The sequence below is a fragment of the Sceloporus occidentalis genome, unplaced genomic scaffold, assembly GCF_023333645.1.
Source record: "Sceloporus occidentalis isolate IW3139 unplaced genomic scaffold, rSceOcc1.0.p SCAF_88, whole genome shotgun sequence".
Classification (NCBI taxonomy): domain Eukaryota; kingdom Metazoa; phylum Chordata; class Lepidosauria; order Squamata; family Phrynosomatidae; genus Sceloporus; species Sceloporus occidentalis.
The window spans coordinates 174,034-197,111 of NW_028317068.1; the positions used below are offsets into that span (position 1 = coordinate 174,034).

General features: G+C 40.0%; 1 protein-coding gene across 1 annotated transcript; it reads left to right on the forward strand.

Annotated features, from left to right (window-relative positions):
• The first annotated feature begins 78 nt into the window (after positions 1-78).
• LOC149284770 (neuromedin-B receptor-like) lies at positions 79-22,873 on the forward strand. Its single transcript, XM_089496203.1, has 2 exons — positions 79-405; positions 22,475-22,873. Exons 1-2 carry the CDS (start codon positions 79-81, stop codon positions 22,871-22,873), a joined length of 726 nt encoding a protein of 241 aa, XP_089352329.1.
• Positions 22,874-23,078: the final 205 nt, after the last annotated feature.

The following is a 23,078-nucleotide window of genomic DNA, read 5'->3' on the forward strand; positions in this document are numbered from 1 at the left end:
TGTTACATTTCTTAGTATGTAATCTTACAATCTTGACTGTTTTTTTATTGTTTCAGATATAAAGCTATAGTAAAACCAATGGATATCCAAACATCAAGTGCCGTTCTGTGGACGTGTGTAAAAGCTACAGCTATTTGGATTATTTCAGTGCTTTTAGCAGTACCAGAAGCAGTGTTTTCTGAAGTGGCCCACATCAACGCAACAGACAATGTCAGCTTCACAGCCTGTATACCTTACCCACTATATGATGAGTTGCATCCTAAGATCCATTCTGTGCTTATTTTTCTAGTCTATTACCTTGTTCCACTTACTATAATTAGTATTTACTACTATCATATAGCAAGTACTCTCATTAAGAGTGCCCACAATATTCCAGGAGAATTCAGTGAACATTCCAAACGACAGGTGAGTCATTTTCTAATGATACAGTATTGATTTGGATGACATTTTCTTTAGTTTTTGTGCTGCATTCATTTTCAGGCAACTGTGATGGAGACCCGTACCCCAACTGAATAGCTCCGGCGTAGAGATCTCCCTTGCCGCTTAAAGCACAATTGCTCAAAGGATTAACCCTTTATATTCACCCAAGCACTAGCCAAGAGTTAGTGTAGGTGTCAGGACTCGGGTGATCAGGTCGGGTAGGAGCCCATGCGCAGGGGATACTTGGGGTTCAGTATGTAACCCACGGTGCATGATTATGCAAACAAAGACACCACAAACAGAAATCCAGGTAATGCAGTGTATTTCATGTATATAACAGGACCAGCAAATAAGGGTAATATAGTCTAAGCAAGTAACCGGACGTATGGCAAAATAAAACACAGGTAATAAGTCTTTTGGCAGGGAGCCCGCTTGGAAGGGCACGACCGACAGAGAGCCCGCTTGGAAGGGCACAACAGACAGAGAGCCCGCTTGGAAGGGCACAACAGACAGAGAGCCCGCTTGGAAGGGCACAACAGACAGAGAGCCCGCTTGGAAGGGTACGAAAGGCACACAGCCCGCTTGGAAGGGTACGAAAGGCACACAGCCCGCTTGGAAGGGTACGAAAGGCACACAGCCCGCTTGGAAGGGTACGAAAGGCACACAGCCCGCTTGGAAGGGTACGAAAGGCACACAGCCCGCTTGGAAGGGTACGAAAGGCACACAGCCCACTTGGAAGGACACAAAGGCAGGGAGTCCACTTGGAAGGACACAAAGGCAGGGAGTCCACTTGGAAGGACACAAAGGCAGGGAGTCCACTTGGAAGGACACAAAGCAGGGAACCAGGAACAGTACAGGTGCAGAGCCACAGCAGGAAGGTCCATAGACTTCAATACAAAGGCCCTGACTGAAGGGCAGGGCAGGTTCATAAAGGCAGGGCAATCCAGGTAACAAGGCCCAGCTGGATGTAGACTAGGGCTCAACCCAGGTAACAAGGCACACCTGAGTTCTAAATGCTCCAGAGGGTGGAGAGTGGCCACTAGTGGTTGCAGATGTAAACACCACAGGTATAAAAAACCCATGGTTCAGGCAGCGAAAAATTGGTTCCTGACAGTAGGACACAAACAGAACTCAGTTTATTGAGGACAGCACAGAAATGTATACATGTAACAAGTTGCTTAGTTAGGGCTATGGATACCCTATTTACCCTTTGGCTGTCCCTCAGGATAACCTCTGGCTTCAGAAGGCTAATAGATGGATTTTTGTCTCAGATCACAAAAGTAGTCATGACCACCATCATTGTGAAGAACAAATTGAACATTTTTTTGTTGTAAAACATAGCCTTATAGTTCCACAGAATTGCGTAGATAAACAGATGCCAGTATACAACTCAACCTTTAATACCCCTTAGTTATCAAATCTCCCCTGGCAGCAATCTTATTAATGGGGTTTGTTTATACAATGGAGTTCCTGCCCGTGCTATCTTTATTTGGCAACCAGACTGGAGCTATCTCTGAGTATCTTGGGGTGATATCTTTACACTACTCAATAAGGGGCGCGGTGGTTCAGCTAAGGTGGCACTGGAGGGGTTGCGGCTTGAGATATGGCCCGGGGTCGGGGAAACCCAAAAGAAGGAATAACAGTAAAAAAAAACAAGGAGTGGGGGAACAGGATAACAAAGTGCGCAATGACTCGGGAAGCTACACCTGATGGGGCCAAAAAATGTCCCATAATATATTCACGGACTGAATACATGGTTATTGGAACAGGCTGTCCGATTTTAGTTCCAGGTGATTAGAGCCTGTTGCTGGTACAGCAGTATCTTGGGAGCCCTGTCTGACAGGTCATTCTATCACAATATTAAAAAAATAATAGGATTAGGAGTATAATCTTTTCAATCACCAGACAGCCCGGCACCGCCATACAGTTCTATGGCCAGTAATTCCCACCCAACAAAGAGTCACTATGTAGGGGTGATCCCAAGGGAGCAGCGTCAGTCCAGGGAATAGTCCACAGGGTAGCCAGGACAGAGTTCCATTTCGGTGGCTGGGTAAACCTGGTTCCTAAAGATGTAATCTCAATCAATGTATTGTCAAAAGAGCAACGTGGTGGGACAAAGGGTGTCTGTAGTGACGCAGTTCCAATTGTTGCCGGGCATCGCTGCGGTTCCTAGATGATCACAGAGTGACTTAGACATAGGAGGATACTGGACATGCAGGTAAGGAGTCTCCCCAAGAATCCATCAGTGCCCCATCCCAAGCTCAAACATACCCCCATGTATCCTGAGCCTCAGGGGGTTACCGTGACAGCAACAAACTGTGACAGCAACAAACTTAGTGATTTTTGGGGGCCTTTTTTGATTCAGAATGGCATTCAGGGGGAGTTCCCAAAGGGGAGGACACTGACACCTTCTGAACGTACCTTTCACCTACAGCAGCAGCCCCATCTCGTGATTTAGAAAGAGATCCAGACTCGCGTTTTGACTGAAGGACCACCTCCACCAGCAACAGCAGCATTGCACCAATGGATACACACATCCAGCAGAAACTATTTTCATGAATTCATCCCTCAGGAACGTGATAAGACAGTAGCAGCAGTAATAGTAGTAGGGCACTGGGTAGACATGATGCCGGCAGATAGACAGAGCAAGCCCCAAGGTATGGGAAATCGCACACAAAATCATAGAAATATCTGAAGGATCCTTTAGAGGAAGGAAGGAGATTGAGCCACAGCAGCAGAGGCATGGCAGGCACTGGTATACAGACTGAACCCTCTATATTAGGAAAAAAAAGAATTGATCCACCAGAGTTAGGGAGGACATTGATGTGAGTGGGCAGGCACTGGTAGATAGACACACCCAGCCACAAGACTTATGCCTTTCCATTGTTTAGAAAAAATAGAATTGGTCCCCTAGAGTAAGATGGGGCATTGGGACACCCAGCAGGGCACGTGGCAGGCCATGCACTGGCAGACACATTCATCTACATGACTGAACCTCTAATATTAGAAAAAAATAAGAATTAATTCCTCAGAATAAGAAAGGGCATTGAGGCACAGGGTAGGGCACAATACCAGGTCGGGCATTGGCAGACTCACCAAACACTTGGGTTTGAGTATGTTGCCTGTCACACAGAAAACCCTCTTGCTTTGGTCACTAGTGGGCGGGCATGAAAGCAACTACTGGACCACTAAGAAGAGTCCTGGCCATATAACAGCTTTCTGGTGCCATTAACATGGAGGATTAGTACTAGGAGGCAGTGGCAGTGTCTCAAGACTTTGACCATTTCAGATGCCCTATTCTGACTCTGGGATGGTACTAGTACCCACTAAAGTATCAAGGGCTACTTCACAAATGGCTGATGCTCTGGTGGATCCAGTACAGCTACTCTTCTTGGGTTCAAGGGATTGGACACTGATGTTGGGAATTTCCATTTTCAACTCCTGCATCTCTCCTTCGGTTAGCATGCCCCTTTTGTGCTACACCTCACAGACTCAATGGACAAGTATGTCCCTCCAAGTTTTAACATTTTTAAGGAACAATAGGAAAATGAACATGAATAGTGCGTTTTTGTTGTTCAAACCGAATAATGAAGAAACGAACATGGCTGCAGCAAAACATACACAAAGACGAAGATACACAAAAAGAAGATTCTTTGTTTCTTCGTGTTCGTCTTTGAAAAATTGGTGGACGCGGCGTGAAAACAAAGAAGAGGAGGGACATTGAGTGAGCTGATCTTGGTTGGTCCAATCAATTCTTGTGACATCATGCTGACGGCTCGTCCAATGTCTGTGCTGCATTTTTTTTTTTTAAGTACGAAACAGTCTATATAAGAGAAGAGCTTACATGAGATCTATTCATTTTTGCTGTGACTGCTTTTGCAACACTGATTTGCTACATCAGAGCATTACAGATAGAGGAGAGATTGTTCTGTGTGAGACTGGTAGTAGCCTCAGCCTGCCATTTCTTACAGTGTACTCAGTGTACTGAGGTAGGATTTTTTCAGTGCTTCTGTGAAACTGTCAACTGTGTAGTACTTTATTTATAAAGCGCTGACAGATTACGCAGCGCTGTACAAAGAAGAAAATGTTAGACGACAAGTACAATACAGCATTTGACATACAGATACAAGAGGAATGAAGGGCCCTGTTCCCGCCGGAATTTACAATCTAGGTATAAATATTAAATATCAATCATAGTATACTAGTGTAGACGACTAATAGTGTGTTAATTATAATTAATAATATTTTAATTCATTTTAGCTAGCTAAATTAGCTGTATTATATTAGCTTAATGTGGTTGAGCCATTCTCTCAGGTAGAAGATAGTTAATTTATCCCACATGAAGATTAATCAGTCCACTACTACCCTTAAACTTAAGCTAGAAGTTGATATTTATTAATTATATTAGCATAAGAAATCCCTAATAATTAATTAGTTAATTTAGTTAAGCATTTTCAATTTTAAAGTAAGCTAATCTTACTAGTACTGGTGCTGCAGTTTGTGCTTTGTGAGGGCAACAGCAAGAGACAAAGTCCATTTTCCTTATTAATATTAATAATTATTAAATTTTTCATTTGTTTTTACATTTCATTTGTTTTGCTCGCCTCAGTCCATCAGTGAAGTGAACTTGTTAGGCTAGTGAGTCCAGCCGCATAAGTGCTGCATGTTTTTTTTGTTCAGCAAGCAGTGAAGCTGATTTGCTGTTAAAAAAAAAAAAAGTGAAAATAATATTTAATGAAAAATTGACTGTGTGATGACAACTGTACTAAACAAAGCTTTAAAGGTAGCTGTAGCCCTGGTAAAGAAAGCCCTGTTTGTCCTGAGAAAAACACAATATATAATATGTATGAGTGCACAAAATGAGAAGGAAGAAAATTACAGCTAAACAGCAACACTGAAAAATGTCCCATTGTCCCAAAATGTACTATGAGTAAGAAACAGTCATTAAGGGGTTAAGTGAGTTTGAACGTGGCATTGTTGTTGGTGCCAGACAGGCTGGTCTGAGTATTTCAGTCCTATGCGTCCAATCTGGGTGTTGGGCAGGTCCTGTGAATGGAATGTGGGTGCTGGGCAAGTCCTGTGGGGTGTGCGACCTATGTTGTATGTCTGCTTGTGTTTTAAGTTGATCTATGCCTGCAAGGGTAGGTTTGTGTGCTAATTAGTTGCTCTGTATCTGTAGTGCTGTGTTTCCATATGTGTTTAATACCTGCAAATTGTATGTCTTATTCAGTTGACCCATACCTGCAATGCTGTGTTTCCATGTGTTGTTTATTTGATGTATACCTGAACTGCATGAAGGATAAAAAGAGAAGTGTGGTACAGTGAAGGAGGGGACAAAGGAACTCTGGGGGTGATGACGGGGGAGGGGGTACCCCGAGGGTGGCCCGCACAGGATGCCTGAACACCTAAATGTTGGCCCTGATCATGAATCGCACGTCTGTTTCAGGTCACTCGCCAGACCCACACCTTCGCGATCATGCAATCGGCATACAGTCATGTGAAAAAGAAAGTCCATCCTCTTTAAATTTTATGATTTTACACATTAGGACATAATAACAATTATCTGTTCCTTAGCAGGTAACTACAATTAGGTAAAAATTAGGTAACTACAATGTCAGATGAACAACAATAAAATAACATAACTCTGTGTCATGATTTATTCAACAAAAATAAAGCCAAAATGGGAGAAGCTATAAGAAGTACATATAAGAAGTTTGTAGAACTACCTTTAGCCACAATAACAAAGTAATTGTATCCTCTATGACTTTAGCAGTCTCTCACGTCGTTTTGGGGGAATTTTGGCCCACTCTTTACAATGTTGCTTCAGTTCATTGAGGTTTGCAGGCATTTGTTTGCCTTCGTTCTTTTCTTTTTTCAACATTCTGTTGTAGATTTGGTGGTGTACTCTGGATCATTGTCCTGTTGCATGACCCAATTTCAGCCATCTGTCTGACAGATGGCCTCAAGGTATTCTAAAATACTTTGGTATACAGAGGAGTTCTAGGTTGGCTCAATGACTGCAAGGTTCCCATGTTTTGTGGCTCCAAAAAAGCCCAATTTATCACACTGGGTATGAGGTGTTTGTGCTGATATGCTGTGTTTGAATTTCACCAAACGTGGCGCTGTGCATTATAGCCAAACATTTCCACTTTTGGTCTGGCCTTGCGATGAATTTTTTGGGACGTCCACTCCTGGGAAGATTGGCAACTATCTTGAATGTTTCCCATGTTTGAATAATCTTTCTCACTGTAGAATGCTGAACGTACATCTTTCCAGATGAGCAGCAACAATAGCTTCTCTAAGATTATTGCTAATGTCTTTACTCCTTGGCATTGTGTTAGCCCATAAATGCTCCAGACCAGCAAACTGCTAAAACATCTGCGATAGTCACACTTGCTTACTGTCAGGAACATCATAACTTAGCCATTAACTGGATATTGGAGTCCAGAGCACAGGAATGTAAGAACGCACACAGCAATAGAAACACACTTCAAAAATGAGACACAAGCAGAATGTTTGGTTGTAGCCATATTAAACAAAGCAAAGCAGGCCTCTCACCATAAGCAGCAGAGTAGGAGGCATATCATGTATACAGACTGCTGGGGAGTATAAAGGTAGAAAAGTCCAGGTAAGTATCCAAAAGGGTCTGGGACAGGTAGCAAGCAAAAAGGGGTAATCCAGTAGGCAGTCCAGGTCGAACAGGTAACAGGCTGGCAAAAGGGTAAATCCAAAAGGAAGTCCGGGTCAGAGAGGTAACAGGCAGGCCGGTAAATCCTATAGTAGAAAACAAAAAGAACCACCTTCACGTGAATATAATCAATAATGATAAAGGTATACCCCACAGGTTCTGCAGCTCCCAAATCAACACTCCTCACAAGTGTTCCAAAGAATTGATATATCAATAAGAGGGGCGCATGAATATGTGGAAAAAAAAAAATACAAAACAATAGTGTAATAGGTTAAAAATATATATATGTTTAGTGAATTATCTAATGCACTCACAAAAATTACTTCATAGGGAGGCTCATCAAAAGAAACTCTTTTCTTCTTAAGGTCTGCAATGCAAGTTAAAAACCACAGATGGTGCAGTATGTTTAAGTAAATATTTAATAGAAAAAGCGGAACAACTTACAAACAAGTTGGCATAACGACCATGTTATGCATATACACAGTGGGAAGAAAAAGTCTCAACCGAGACCAGAAGATAAAAACGACCGTATCATAGAATCCTTAGGTTAAAAGTTCATAATGTCCGTGTCTCAACGCGTTTCGCCAAACAACTTTGGCTTCTTCAGGAGAAATAAAAATATAAATATATGTGCTATAAGCTGCAGTCTGTATATCCTGGTTGTTGGGGCTTCGTTTAAAAAGACTCCCGGTGGCGTCCTTGCGTGGTTAAGTTTTGACATCATCACGTCCTTGCCTTTCCTGCCGTCCTTCTGTATTTCTGTGTTTGCTTTGTCTCCCTGGAGTATACCTAATAAAGTTCATTCTGTGATGTACTTGAATGGGAGGAGGAAATGAAGGAAAGCCGTCCCCATATGTTTAGCTTCACTCTTCTTCTTTGTATTTGAATGACCTTCAAACGTCTCGGACCCGGTCGTTAGGACGAAGTACCACAACAAGGACAGATATCATCAATAAATAATATTAAATCGGACTTGACTGTGTGTATTATTTCCAATGTGTAATGTGAATGTAGCCCATGCGTCAGAGGTAAGGGAAGTTCAAAGAATATATATAAGAAATAATTATAGATAGTAAGAAGGCAAAATAAAATATAATATAAAAAAGTAGTATATTTAGTATAGTAAAAAATGTTGAATTGGAGATATATAACATAAAATCCCAATAGAATAAGGGATAAATATACAAAGTCTATAAAAATATATATATGTAAAATATATGGATATATATATATATGTAAAGATATGAAAAAAAATATATAAAAATATAAATATATATGATAAAAAAATTGCAAATATATGTAATAGTTAGATAAAAAATGAATAAATATATATACAAAAATAAATAATGTGTATATATATATATATATATATATATATATACACTAAAAGATAAATAATGAAAAATAAATATGTATATGTGTGTGGGAAATTTAATAAATACATGTTAATAAATAAATGTTAATATATTCAACATTAAATTAAAAACATAAATCCATTCTGTTTCTTTTTTGGACAGCATTTCTTTTATGTCTCCACCACGCCAATGTGGGGATACTACGTCAATCCCTATCATTTTAAAATCTGGGGAGGAGAACATTGTACAATTATTACAGTGTCTAGGAACACTATGTTTCATATTATTGTTCCTTATTCTTCCCAGATGTTCTAGGCCTCGTATTTTCAGTTCTCTTGACGTCCAATATATTGGATTCCACATTTACACTCTAAAAGATAGATGATATTTTTTTATTTACAATGTATAAAATGTATAAAGAAAACCTCTTTTTTCGTAATCGTACATTTGAATGAGGTAATTTTTTTTGTAAATGACATGTTTTGCAAAATTTGCATATCACGACAATAGAAACCAGGAGGCCTGTGTGATAGAAAATGTTCTTCTCCGGTTTTTATCCTTGGGAGTGCACTGGGGGAACTTTGGGTTCTTCTGGAAGATGATTTTGTAAAATACTGGCCCCTTGTAGTATTGGCCAGCATTTTTTAATAGCCTTTCTAATGTTAAATGCTCTGTCATTGTATTGTGTAAGAAAAGCAAAATTCTTTTGTAACTTCTTATTATTATGTAGCAGATCTTCTCTATTGATGTCTCTTACTTCTGTCAGACTATCAGTTAATAACTCCTTGGGGTAATTCCTCTCCAATTTTTTTAATTAAATGCTGACTGTGAGAGAAAAAATCTGTATCCTGAGTGCAGTTCCTACGAATTCTCGCTCATTGACCATTGGGAATATTTTTCAACCATTGTGGATGATGGCGATTTGAGTAATCAATAAAGCCATTCCCATCGGTGGGTTTAAAAAAAGTTTTAGAGCTAATTTTATCACACCGGTTAATGTGAGATCCAAAAAGTCAATCTGTTCTTTATTTATGTTAGAGGTAAATTTCAAATTGTATTAATTTTGATTGATATATATATACTATGAATTGTTTCAAATCATCCATGGACCGATGCCAAATGATTAAGACATCATCAATGATGCCAACTTGTTTGTAAGTTGTTCCGCTTTTTCTATTAAATATTTACATAAACATACTGCACCATCTGTGGTTTCTCACTTACATTGCAGACCTTAAGAAGAAAAGAGTTTCTTTTAATAAGCCTCCCTATGAAGTTATTTTTGTGAGTGCATTAGATAATTCACTAAACATATATATTTTTTTGAACCTATTACACTATTGTTTGGTATATTTCTTTGTCCACATGTTCATGCGCCCCTCTTATTGATATATAGGTAAATCCAATAGACAGATCCAGAGTCTGGCATGAACTGTGGCTTCAAAGAACTTAAAGAACCCTAGAATTCAAAGAGAGTGTACTTTCTTTTTCATAAGACTGTAGTATTGTGCTCCTCCCCTGCCCTATGTGTGTTGTGTGAGGACATTTCACTCGGAGCTACATTAAGGTCAGAAGGAAGGAAGACTCTCCTCCTAATCTAATGCTGCAACTCATTTTGCTTTGTTGTGGGGTGTTTTATGTTGGAGTGATGGGTGTGATTGTATGCCAGGGAGTGTTGGGGGCCCAAGCAAATGCTTGCACAGGGTCCAATCAATATTAAAGCCAGCCCTCCATCACACTAGGGGGCCCTAAGAGATAAATGTGTCCACTCACGAGGGGGCGGAGTTGGCGCTTCACCCGGCCGATGGGGAAAACTAGCCGTGTGGGGAGTACCCCACGATCCTCTGGGACGTGGGACAGACCGTCTAATCCCTCTGTCCGGTCCTATTTCCACGGTCCGCCCGACCAAGACTCCCGGGACTCAGAGCCCAAGATGGCGCCGTCTCCCGCTAGCTAAATAAGTGAATGCTCGGAAGATGGCCTTCGTGACCAAGATGCGAGCTACCCACCTTCGTTGGCGGCTGGACCATCCTGGCAAGAGGCTCTCAAGGCGCTCCCGACAAAAGCGTGCTCTCGCTTGAGGAGACCTACACGACCGCATGTGAACGCATCGATTCCCATTCGACCACTTTACACGCACACACAGATACCATTCATCAACTCAGACGACAGCTGGAGGATCTTGACAACCGAGGGAGGAGAAACAATCTCCGCATACGCGGCCTACCTGAGTCGGTTCCTCCTGAGCAACTTCGCCAGGTGCTGCAGTCGGTGTTCAACTCGCTCCTCAAACTGCCAGATGATGCGCCTATCCAGTTCAACAGGGCCCACCGTGCTCTACGACCGAAGGGTTCTCCATCTTCCCCTCCGAGAGATGTGGTGTGCTGTTTCCATGAATACTCGGTCAAGGAGGCGGTGTTGAAGGCTTGTCGCACCGCTGGCGCTGTGGAATATGAAGAGGAAAAGCTCTCTGTCTACCAGGACCTCTCTCCGCTTACTCTCCAGAAGCGTAGGGTGCTGCGGCCCATCACAGCAGCGCTCCGGGAGGCTGGCGTTCCCTATCAGTGGGGCTTTCCGTTTATGCTGATCGCACGACGGAATGGCGACACCTTCACCCTGCGACACCCGGGCGAGTTGAAGTTCTTTCTGGAGGATCTACGCCTACCTGCTGTGGAGGTTCCCGATTGGGAAGAAGCTCCCGCGTCTTTGCCACCTTTGTCAGATCCGGCCTCCTCCTGGATCCTGCACTCCAACCGGAGAAAGAGGACCCGTCGCAACCCTGTGGCTCCTGAAGATACCGGCTGAGCCTCTTCTTTCCTCAGTGTTTTGGAGGCCCTGATCTTCACCCTGGGACTTTTCCGCTTGTGAGTGTCATCTAACCACTTTGTGATGCTTAATATAAGGGGCTTAAATAAACCGGAGCAACGTTCAAAACTTTGCTCCTTTCTCCGTTCTTCTAAATCTCACATTGCTTTTTATTCAGGAGACCCATTTTAAACAGGGCAATGAATATAGACTCTTGGATAGGAACTTTTCTCGAACTAAAGGTGTGGCTCTCGGTAGTCCGCTTTCAACTCTTAGACGAATGAACGATGAGGGGCGCTGCATATTTGTCAAAGGTTATGTTGGCTCCCAGAAGGTCACCCTGGCGAATCTCTATGCCCCTAATAATAGCAGGGCCGTTACATCATTTCGATACTTAATAAACTGGCGGACTTCCAGGAGGGGGATACTATCCTGGGTGGGGACTTCAATATGGTATTCGACCCTCTGGTGGATACTTCCTCTGGTAGGTCGCATCTCCCGTACTCTATTATTCACAAAGTCCTCAAACACCTTAAATTCAATCAACTCATAGATACTTGGAGGACCTTACACCCCGAGGAGAGGGATTATACCCAATTTTCCGCCCCCCCATGCCACCTACTCCAGAATAGATACCGTCTTCATTTCCCATTTCCATCTACTATAAGCGATCATGCTCCGGTGTTCATGAGACTTTTCCTGATTGCTCTCCCCAGGCCCCAGTGGAGTTGGAGGCTTAATGAGTCATTGTTGGACGACCCCAACAATGTGTCAGCTTTGTCTTCCCATATCACTAACTACTTCGCTGACAATACCACTCCGGAAGTTCCCGTCGCAGTCGTTTGGGAGGCCCACAAGGCGGTTGTGAGGGGTTGCCTGATCGGACTGGGGGCTGCGGCCAAGCGACTACATTCGGATGTTATCCTCTCTCTGATTGGGCAAATTGCGTCCCTTGAACTGCGACATAAAGCCACTCTCCTCCCGACTCTCTAGCTCCAACTTACTACTCTTCGCGCTCGATTGGCGTCCATGTTAGACACACGTATCAAGCGTAATTTTTTGCTAACGCGACATCTATTCTATGAGTTCGGGGACAAGCCGGGCAAATTGCTGGCTAGGGCCCTGCGGGCGAAAAGGGCTCAGACTTACCTGACTAAGATCCGAGACCGCCATAACAAACTGCACTTCCACTCCCACAAAATTGCTGAGTGTTTCTCGTCCTGGCTTGGATATTCATGCTGCCACCACCGACTTTCTATCCGCGCACCTTAACCGGGTTCTCACTGCCGAATATAGTGCGGCTGTTGAGGATCCGATCACTCTATCGGAAATTGAATTTGTGGTTAAAAATTCCCCTCCCGGGTCCGGATGGCTTCACAGCCGTGTACTACAAAAAGCTTCTCCCACTTTTAGGCCCACACTTGTTGACCCATTTCAACGCTATTGCCAGAGGTGAGCCCTTCGACCCCCGGGCGCTCAATGCCAGCATAGTCGTGATCCCTAAGCCTGACAAAAATTTAGACCTCTCTAGCAGCTATCGGCCGATTTTGTTGATCAATGTCGATGTTAAACTGTTCGCCAAGGTCATCGGCAACCGCCTCCGGCCTCTTCTGCCTGGCCTGATCCATCCGGATCGACGTCTCTGGTCACTCCCATGTGATCTCCTTGTTCGCTGATGATATTTTGGTGACGCTCTCTGACCCGGGTCGATCCCTCCCCGCATTGCTGTCGGTCCTCGACCGCTCCTGCTACATATCTAACTACAAGATTAACCTGTTCAAATCGGAGGTGATGAGGTTTCGCTTACAGCCGGAACTTTCCCACCACTATGCCCTTTCGTTGGAAGGATGACTATATTCTTCCTGCAGATTTGTCTCAGATCTGGGCTCTCAACTTTGAACCCTTCTTGAGCTCCCTACTTTCTGACCTACACAGATGGGCCTTCCCTCATGTGTCCTGGTTTGGGAGGGTTAGTGTTCTCAAGATGAACGTTCTCCCCCGCTTCTTGTATCTTTTCCAGACGCTGCCTATTTTCCTTCCCCGCTCCTACTTCCGTAAGTGTCATGGTGCCTTTCTCCATTACATTTGGAAGGGTAAACCGCCTAGACTTTCTTTCTCTTACATGACGAGACCTAAGAAGTTGGGGGGGATGGGTCTTCCCAACGTGGAACTTTATTGGCGAGCTGCTCATCTCCGTCGTGTGGTGGAGTGGTCCATTGGAGCGCGCCGCCTTTGGGTGTCTGTGGAGGCTGCCGCTTTATCCTGTCCGATTGCCGCTCTCCCTTGGATTGCTAACCCACGGCGTTGTATCACTCACGCCCCCCATCCCTTGATTGTCCCCACCTTGACAGCCCTGGGGCATGCAGTGCGGGCTGGGGGTCTCATGTCGGACCCCTCCCCCTTGTTTCCCATTTCGGGGCATCCCGATTTCGCTCCGGGTAGTGACTCAGCCCGTCTGGAGTTGACGGGGACCGCGACTAACTCCTTCATGACTCTTTTTCTATACCACCAACTCAAACACTTCCTCTCCTCCACCGGGGCCCTGGAAGGGGGTGCTCGCCCCCCCACTGTTTTTGAGCAACTGTGCCTTGAGGCGCAGGAGCCTCCACATTTGCTCTCTGCCTTGTACGCTATCCTGCTTACCCCGGCGGTCGTCACCAAACCCTTTTGGGAGAATGATCTGGGACTATCCTTCTCATTGGAGGATTGGGAGAGGATACTTATGATTATACACAAAGGGACCGTGTCTAGCAGAGTGCAGGAAACCCTTTTCAAAATAGTCACCCGATGTTACAAGGTGCCCCTTGATTTACACAGTCTTCTGCCTCAAATCCCCCCGACGTGCTGGCGCTGTAACTCTCATCCCTCTTTCACATCTGGTGGGAATGTCCTGTTATTAAGCCCTTTTGGGACAGGGTAGCCGTGGTTATTCGGGAGGTTCCGACCCTACATTCTCGGCTACCCCGGCCGCTATACTTTTACATTACAACTTGGTCCTGTATCATGCCTATAAGGGCTCAATTAAATTCCATTTGATTAATGCTGCGCTCACTACCCTTCCCTGCTCCTGGAAGTCCATCGTTCCCCCCTCTATATCTGCCTGGTTCCGCCGCGTGGAATTTATTTACCCGATGGAGGTCCTTTCGAGTGCCTCTAAAGGTCAGGACCTTAAGTGGTTTTATTGGCGCTCATATATTTCCTCTCTGGATGATCGCCCAGACCCGCCTCTGATCTAAGTCCTTGAGTGTTCCTCCACATCCAGTCTCTGCTCTTGATATGTTGTGTGTTTTCTTTTACTCCTTTTACTTGCACGCCACACAGGGTTTGGTTTGGTTTAATTTGTTTTGACTGTGTACCCACCGTACCCAGGACCTACGGCTCGGTTCTGCTGCTGCCAGGTCCTCGCATCTCGGTGCTTATCGCTCTCTCCGGGTACTGTACTTACCATGGTCTCCGTTACCGTATGCTCCGTGTTTCTGTCTTGTCACAACATGTCTGTTACACATATTTTACCTGCTTCTGTCTGATAATTGTAACCATTTGTTGTTTGGTACTCTGTTGTGACATCCTCTCAGGAGTGCATTTGTACGCGCGGCTGCTACTCTTATCGTGGTGTCTTGTACCTACCTCACCTGTGCCTTATTATTGCCGTGATATTGTGTACTGTCATATTTTACTTTCAATAAACGGAGAATTGAAAAAAAATATGTCCACTCACTACTTATACTGACTTCTACAAAGGGGAGTCCTTGTGGATTTTTTCTTTAAAAATACTAGCCCCACATGGTTCAATTCAATTCTACTTCATTCATATAAGCTGTTTTCTAAAGTGCATTACATATAATCATCTATATAATGTTGCATATGATTAATCTACAATGTCTTCTCTTTTTTTGGTGCTCCCTCCATTAAGTGATTAAATAAATGTTTTTTTTGTTGTGAATCGTATTTATTGATTTTCCATATAACATAACACAACATATTTTATATTAAACCATACAAACACCAAAACAAGGCCATAATCATAAACATATAACAAAACAAAAACAAAAAACAATACAAAACAAAAAAAAGAAAAAAGAACTTAAAATTTGAAGCTGGGTACAGGGCAAACCTCCAACTCAAGTGTTTCATAGCGCTTGTAACTTTTTAATCCAGTCCGTACATATATCTGATTTTCTTTTGTAGGATATACTTATCCAACTCATACCTTTCTCCATTTGGAGCTGAAACATTGTTTTTCCAATTGTATCTTGCTTATAGGTTTAATTTCTTTCCATGACCGTGCAATTAATATTTTTGTAGCCGCAAACGCGTGTATTATTATTATTTTTCTTTCCAGAGATAAAGTTACAGGGAGAATATGTAGTAAAGCGATCTTCATATTTTTTTTTAATCTTATATTATCTATTTTTTCCAATAATTCATATGTAACCTTCCAAAGGGAACTTATTTCTTTACGACACCACCAAATTTATAATCACCTATCTCCTTATTACACCTCCAGCAAATATCCGATGCGTTTGGATACGTAATTTTCAACTTTGTAGGTGTTAAATACCATCGGTGTATGAGTTTAAAGTAATTTTCCCTAATTGCTATGGAATGTATAATATCATATGTGCACTTTATCGCAGTATACCATTCTTGCTGTTGAATCTCTGATCTCAAATCTCTTGACCATCCCACCAAAAATTTTTCTGGATCACTCTCGTCTATGTTTCTAATCACTTCAAGGGCTTTAGCCATAGCTTTTTTTATACTGCCTTTATTGAATATACATTCCAATTTCCCCTGAATATCTCTGTTACCCTTAAATCGTACTTGATTTAGAAAAGATTTAACTCTTAAATACGTAAATACTTCTGAATTGGGTAAATTGTATTCTAGGACTAGTTGGTTAAAAGATTTTCTTTTTTCTTTTTGTATAACATCTTCTACAGCTGTGATTCCTGCACTTCTCCAGTTTTTAGGGTTCATATTGGATACGTTATTTTCTATGAGGTTAAGATCTGCATTATCTAGGATCATATCCCGAAGATTAAGTTTTTTTTTTTTTTCGTTTCCATTCCCCCAGAATATCTTTGACTCTATGATTTTTTGATTCCCTGGGATCGTGTTTCATCGTTCTTTCAAGTTGCCAGATATATAGAGATAACTTATCATTATTTGTCATAAATTTTTCTAACTTAAACTAAGGTTGATCATTATTTTGGAGTTGCATATTGTATATATGAAATAAAAGACAAGCTTCATACATACTTTCCACTCTAGGGTAATTTAAACCCCCTTATTCATTTTTTTGTCAAGTACTTTATTCCTAATCTGAGTCGTTTTCCATTATTAATAAATTTATTGAAACTGAATTGTATCATATGGATCCATGGTCTCGGAATTTTGAGGGGTACATGTCTAAAAAAAATACAGCCATTTCGGAAGGATATATGCATTTATTACATTTATTCTCCCTATCAATGATAACTGCATATCCCTCCATTCTTTTAATGAATGGTTGGTTTCAGATAAAAGAGTATAACATTTTTTTTCTACCATATCCTCAATTTTCGCTGTAATTGTTAATCCTAAATAGTTTAAATCTGATTCTTTCCATCTGAAATTATAATCCTGTTGAATTATTTTTTTAACATATGTTTTAAGATTTAGTGGAAGAATTACAGATTTTTCTATGTTTATTTTGTAGTTAGAAACATCTGAATATTTTTTTATTGTAGACATTAAGTTCCTAATTGATTTATCGGGATCTTCTACTGTTATAAGGACGTCATCGGCGTACAGGCATATTTTTAATTCTTCCTGTGAAAAACGGAGCCCTTTAATCTTCTCGTTATACCTTATAGCTATAGCTAAAAGCTCTATAGATATTATATAGAGCATAGGTAATAAAGGACAACCTTGTCTAGTCCCGTTTTTGAGATCGAACCAGTCTGCTTTAATATTTTGACCAATTGTTCTTGCTGTTGGGTTCGAATATAAAGCCCGAATAGCTGACAGAACTTGACCTTTAAATCCATATGCATATAACGATTGGAACATAAAGTCCCAGTTTACCCGGTCAAAGGCCATCTCTGCATCAAGTGCTAATAGACATAATGGTATTTTTTCTGCGTTTGCAAAATCTAATATATCAATAGTGCGCCTAATATTATTGTATGCCTGTCTTTCAGAGATAAATCCTATCTGGTCCGGATGGATTATAATTGATATCACCAATTTCAATCTCTCTGTCCAAATAGCAGCATAAATCTTCATATCCACATTAATCAATGAAATAGGCCTATAGCTTCTAACATCCTCTGCATTTTTATCATTCTTTAGTATTGGGAGTATATTAGCTCTTAGAAGTTCTTCCGGAGCTGTCCCCTGTGTACTAATTTCGTTGAACATATCTGTTAATATCTTACTGATATTACCTGCCAAATTTTTATAAAAGTCACCAATAAAACCATCTGGTCCAGGGCTTTTTTTATTTTTAAGGTTTTGTATAGCTTTAACTACTTCTACTTCTTCAATAGGTCTATTTAATATTGTAAGTTGGTCCTTACTAATCTTTGGGATGGGTAACTCTTTTAAATATTTTTTTATCTCTTCCAAACTTGCCTTAGTCTCTAAATTATATAATGATTTATAATATTCGTTAAATATCTTACCAATAGCTTCTGGAGTCATGTAAATATTATCTTCTTCTATTATTTTGTAAATTCGTTCTTTTGCTTGTTTTTTTTTAGTCTATTTGTTAGGCTTTTATCAGCTCTGTTGTTCATAAAATACGAATATTGTTTCAGTCTTTCTAAGTTTTTATTAGTTTTCTCAATTTCCAATTCATTTATTCTTTTTTTTTACTTGACTTATTTTATTGGATCTAAATTTAGTTGGTGATCTTTTATTTATTGCCTCCAGTTCTTCTAATTGTATATGTAGAGAGGATAAATCCATACCCCTTTTTTTATTTTCCGTGGCACCTATTTTAATCACATGCCCCCTGATAACACATTTGTATGCACACCATAGGGTTGTACGTGATATTTGTTTATCATCATTCTCTTGGAAGTATAAATTAGTGATTTCTTTTAAGTATTCTACATGATTCTGCTGTCTCATAAGGACAGGATTTAGTCTCCATTCTCTCATTGTACAGTATCGCTTATTTTAATATACCTCCCAGACATTTGCATTATGGTCCAACCATACAGTGTTTTTAATTAGCACTTTCTTAATGCGTTCAACTAAATGTTTGTTACCCACAATCAGGTCTATACGTGCATATGACACTTGGGGGGCGGAGAAATGTGTAAACTCCTTGGTCAAAGGGTTAAATATTCTCCATATATCAAATAATTGATTTTTTTTTAAAAAAATTGTCAGTAATTGAGCTGTTTTAATCACTCTTTTATCAACTAATTTACCTCTCATTATCATCTTATCCATCATTACGTCAGGAATGCAATTAAAATCTCCCGCCATTATAATTGTACCCTTAGCATATTTCTCTATCTTAATTAATTTTTCTAAAAAAGTCACTGGCTTATTATTCGGTGCATACAAATTAATTAAAGTAAAAAATTCATTCTGTATTGTGCACACAATAATTATGTATCTAGCTTCTTGATCAATCTCCTGGAATATAATATCTACATTAATATTAGATGTAAACAATATCGCAACACCTCTTTTTTTTTATCTACTAGAGAAGCAGTATCACCTTAGTTATATTTTTACCTTTAATATAATTTTCTTTTGTTTTAAGCCAATGTGTTTCTTGAATAAAGCAAATATCGATTTTTTCCTTTTTTATCAACTTTAGTATACCCACTCTTTTATACGGACTTTTTAAACCTTGTGTGTTTAATGCTAAAAATCATACCATTTCATTTTACATTTTGGTTGCACGGATACCGGGCTTCGACATTTACCAACTAATTTAAAAATAAAAAAATACCAAAAAAGAAAAAAAAAGAAAAACCGACACCATATATAACAGAAACATACAATCAGAACATAGATACACTATATTCTTCTTTGTGTTCGACTCAGACAACCTGTCTGAGTAAAACCTAGAGGTCCTACCCATCTTCCTGGACCTTTTGACATAGAACCACATATCAAATAATGTGGAATACCTCGACAAAAACAAATTCGCGGGCAAACGATACTAAAAGAGAAAAAAAAACTGCGTGTGTGTTTCTACATATGTAGAAGTATAATATGTGTATGTGTATAAAGAAGAAAAGAAATGACCACTAACTTGTATTAACTATATAGTGAACTAAAATACTTTTATATGTATATCTGCATATATAGGTTTATGTATGTATATGTGTTTGTGCATTATTTCAATTAACAACTCCAACCTCAAATTATTTTATTGTGATTGATATAATATGTGAAATTCAGTGTTACAATATGTACTGTGCAATATGCATATTTGAACTGTGAACACAGTCAATAGTGTATGATCTATTGTATATAAAAAATATATTAAAGAAAAAAAAAAAGAAAAAAAAAAGCGTACTGCCTTTCGCAAAAGCAAAGAATGTACCGTTTTATACGTGTTTACGTGTGTGAATTTCTATATGTGAATGTGTATTAAAATAATACAAATATCAAGATCCCTTGATTGTGAATTAATACGTAGAATTAATATGTGAAGTTATGAGTGTCAGTGTGTGATAGTACAGTCTATATATAGACTGTAGACACAATAATTAATTTATAATATTGTAATGTATATGAAAAAATGTAAAATTGTGCATGTGAATATGTGGTGATCAGTGTGTATATGCCTAATAGGACAATATAAGGTAATAGACAATATATAATTTGTGTTGTGTGATGAATTGTTAAGTGTTACGTATATGTATAAAAAAATAAATAAATAAATAAACAGCGGATGCGTCATTGTATATCTGCGTAACTCCCCCAATACTAAATTCTTCTCATTTAGCAATAATATTTTTGGTTTTCCACATTCTTGCGCTTTTTTTAGGGGAGTCCGTAGTATATATTTGTCCTGTAAATATCTTCAGTTTTGTAGGGTATATCTTCGTAACTCCCCCAATACTAAATTCTTTTCATTTAGCAATAATATTTTTGGTTTTCCACCATTCTTGCGCTTTTTTAGGGGAGTCCATAGTGTATATTTGTCCTTCTGAAAATATCTTCAGTTTTGTAGGGAAACCCCATGTATAACGTATATTATTATCTCTGAGTAACTTAGTGAAATCTCTATATTGAACTCTTTGCTGACGAGTTCTCCGTGATAAGTCTTGATAGAAAATAAAATTTTTGAATCGGTCGTCCCTTGATTTGCATTGTCTTGATGTTGAGTAAATATATTGCCGACTTCTGAAAGTTGTGAATTGGAAAAAAAAAAAAAAATTAACTGTTTTTCTCCTTGTATTTCTCCTTACATAGACCACCTATAAGCCATTTGCACAGGGCCTCTTGGTTTTACACGGAGCCTCTTTAATTATTTTTCCTTTTGTTCCTTTTTCTCTTTTTTGTTTATTTTTTTTCTTTGTCTTTTTTTACTTCTTTTCTTTTTATTTTTTTTTCGTATTTTTTTTCCTTTTCGTGTTAGAGCTGCGTCCACATATAGTCCAATTAAATTCTGTGCTTCACTTCCCTCACTTCATTACTCCTTACTCCATACTCAAACAACATTAACGAGTTAATATCTAACTATCCCCTATCCCCTCCCCGCAGGAAGAGTCATCTCAGTCATAGTCACAAATAAGCAGATGTCAATAAGCAGATATCAATATAGTGATCTCACCGGTAATTTTGGCAGGCCGGTCGTCTCGTATCTCTCGCTCCACGTGGCGAAATCAAGATCTCCCTAGTCACCTTTTCACAGCGTTGCTCGTAGGTTTAAACGATTTTTCTTTCTTTCGTATTTTTTTTTCTCTCGTTTCTTTTCTCTCTCCCTCTTCTTCGGGGGGGGGTTATCTGAATGTGTTTGAGTATATGAATACGGGAGTTTCACCCGGTTGTTCTAGCGTCAAGCTGTTGGTACGGGTCTCCGTCTTTCAAGCTTTTTCATGCTTTTTCATCGGGCGCCTCCAATGTCTGTGGCCGTCATCATCTGTATTCAATGTGCAGCATGCAGTGTGCCGTATCGTTTCCACTGCCACGGACGCAGCCGTTGCCTCCGTTTGCCTAGCGTCTCACGTCATCACGTCAAATGTTTTATTGCATTTTTGTACTTACATACTTTCCAAGCAGTTATAGGTAACATATTATAAGGTGTATATTGTGGTTTCAAAACAGTTTATTTTTTACATTTAGTATGCTTGGTTTGCAAATTTAATTTTGAACAAAAAAACCTATAAAATACCCACAAAAGTATATTCTTTTGGAAGACAGACAACCCATCCTATTTCATAAGGATTTGGACACTTTTTATGCAGCCGTTTGACCACCAATCACTACCAAATTTAGCCATCAATAATTTTCTGTGTTGCTTAGGTTTTCTGTACAGAATATGTGTTATGGCAGACTTGTTCAGCTGTATCTCCAGATTGCAGAAATACTCCACACGAATATGTTTTGATTCTGGTTTTCTGGATATTATAGAACACAAGTTGGAATTTGCCCATTACATTCCAAACATTAGATTTTCACATATTGCTTCAGTGGCCCTATGTCTTAACACCCAAAATACCCCAAGCTATGTTGCTAGGAGCTTTTCGCTGTTGTAATGTTGTAATGGTTCTGCCACCAATCACTGCCAAAGTTAGCTATAGCGCATCAGAACGTGCCATTTTGTTTAGTTTTTCTCCCTGTTTTTCAAACAATTTTTTTCTGGCCTCTTAGTTTGGATGAAACACAGAGGACTTTTCCCATTCAGAAACAAAATTAGTTGCTACTCACTCTTATTCACACTCTTTCACACTCTTACTCTCATGCTCTCTCACACCCTCTCTCTCATTGTCTCCTTACTTTCTCCACTGACTGCTTCCGTGTCCCTGTCTCCTTTTCTCCTCTTGCCTCTTCTTGTTCTTCTGTCTTCATTCTTCTATATGCCTTCTTTCTTCGCCCACTTCTCCCAGACATCAGCTCCATTTTCCAGGTACTTAAGTAAAAAGGACATCATCACAGCACAGTATTCACAATTTGAAAAAAATTGCTAAATAATGAGCATACATTGCATTAGGAATAATACTTTCTACTGTTCTTATTCCTGCAGATGGAGACCCGAAAGCGCCTGGCTAAAATTGTATTGGTGTTTGTTGGATGCTTTGCTCTCTGCTGGTTTCCTAATCATGTTTTGTACATGTATCGTTCCTTTAACTACAAGGAAATTGATCCATCTTTGGGGCATATGATCATCACATTAGTAGCAAGAGTTTTGAGTTTTTCAAACTCATGTGTAAACCCTTTTGCACTTTACTTGCTTAGTGAGAGTTTTAGGAGACACTTTAATAGCCAACTCTTCTGCCGGAGGAAGAAACAGCATGAGAGATTGACCAGTTACACCATGAATTCCTCTGCTATCCGAATGACTTCTCTGAAAAGCAATATAAGGAACACAGTGACCAGCACCTCTTTCCTGAATGGTCATAGTCATCAAGAAGTATCATTGTGAATTAAAATGAAATCTGACTGGAATCATATCCAGGTGATAAAATATAATAATGATCATTGAAAATTGGTACGAAGACTGCCAAATAATTTAGTTATCACCAAATATTCACTTAAATGGAACAATTGAGGTAGAAACTTACATTACAGATTGAAATGGAAGCATGAAATATAATTGGTTTTATATTATATCTATATACACCATATAA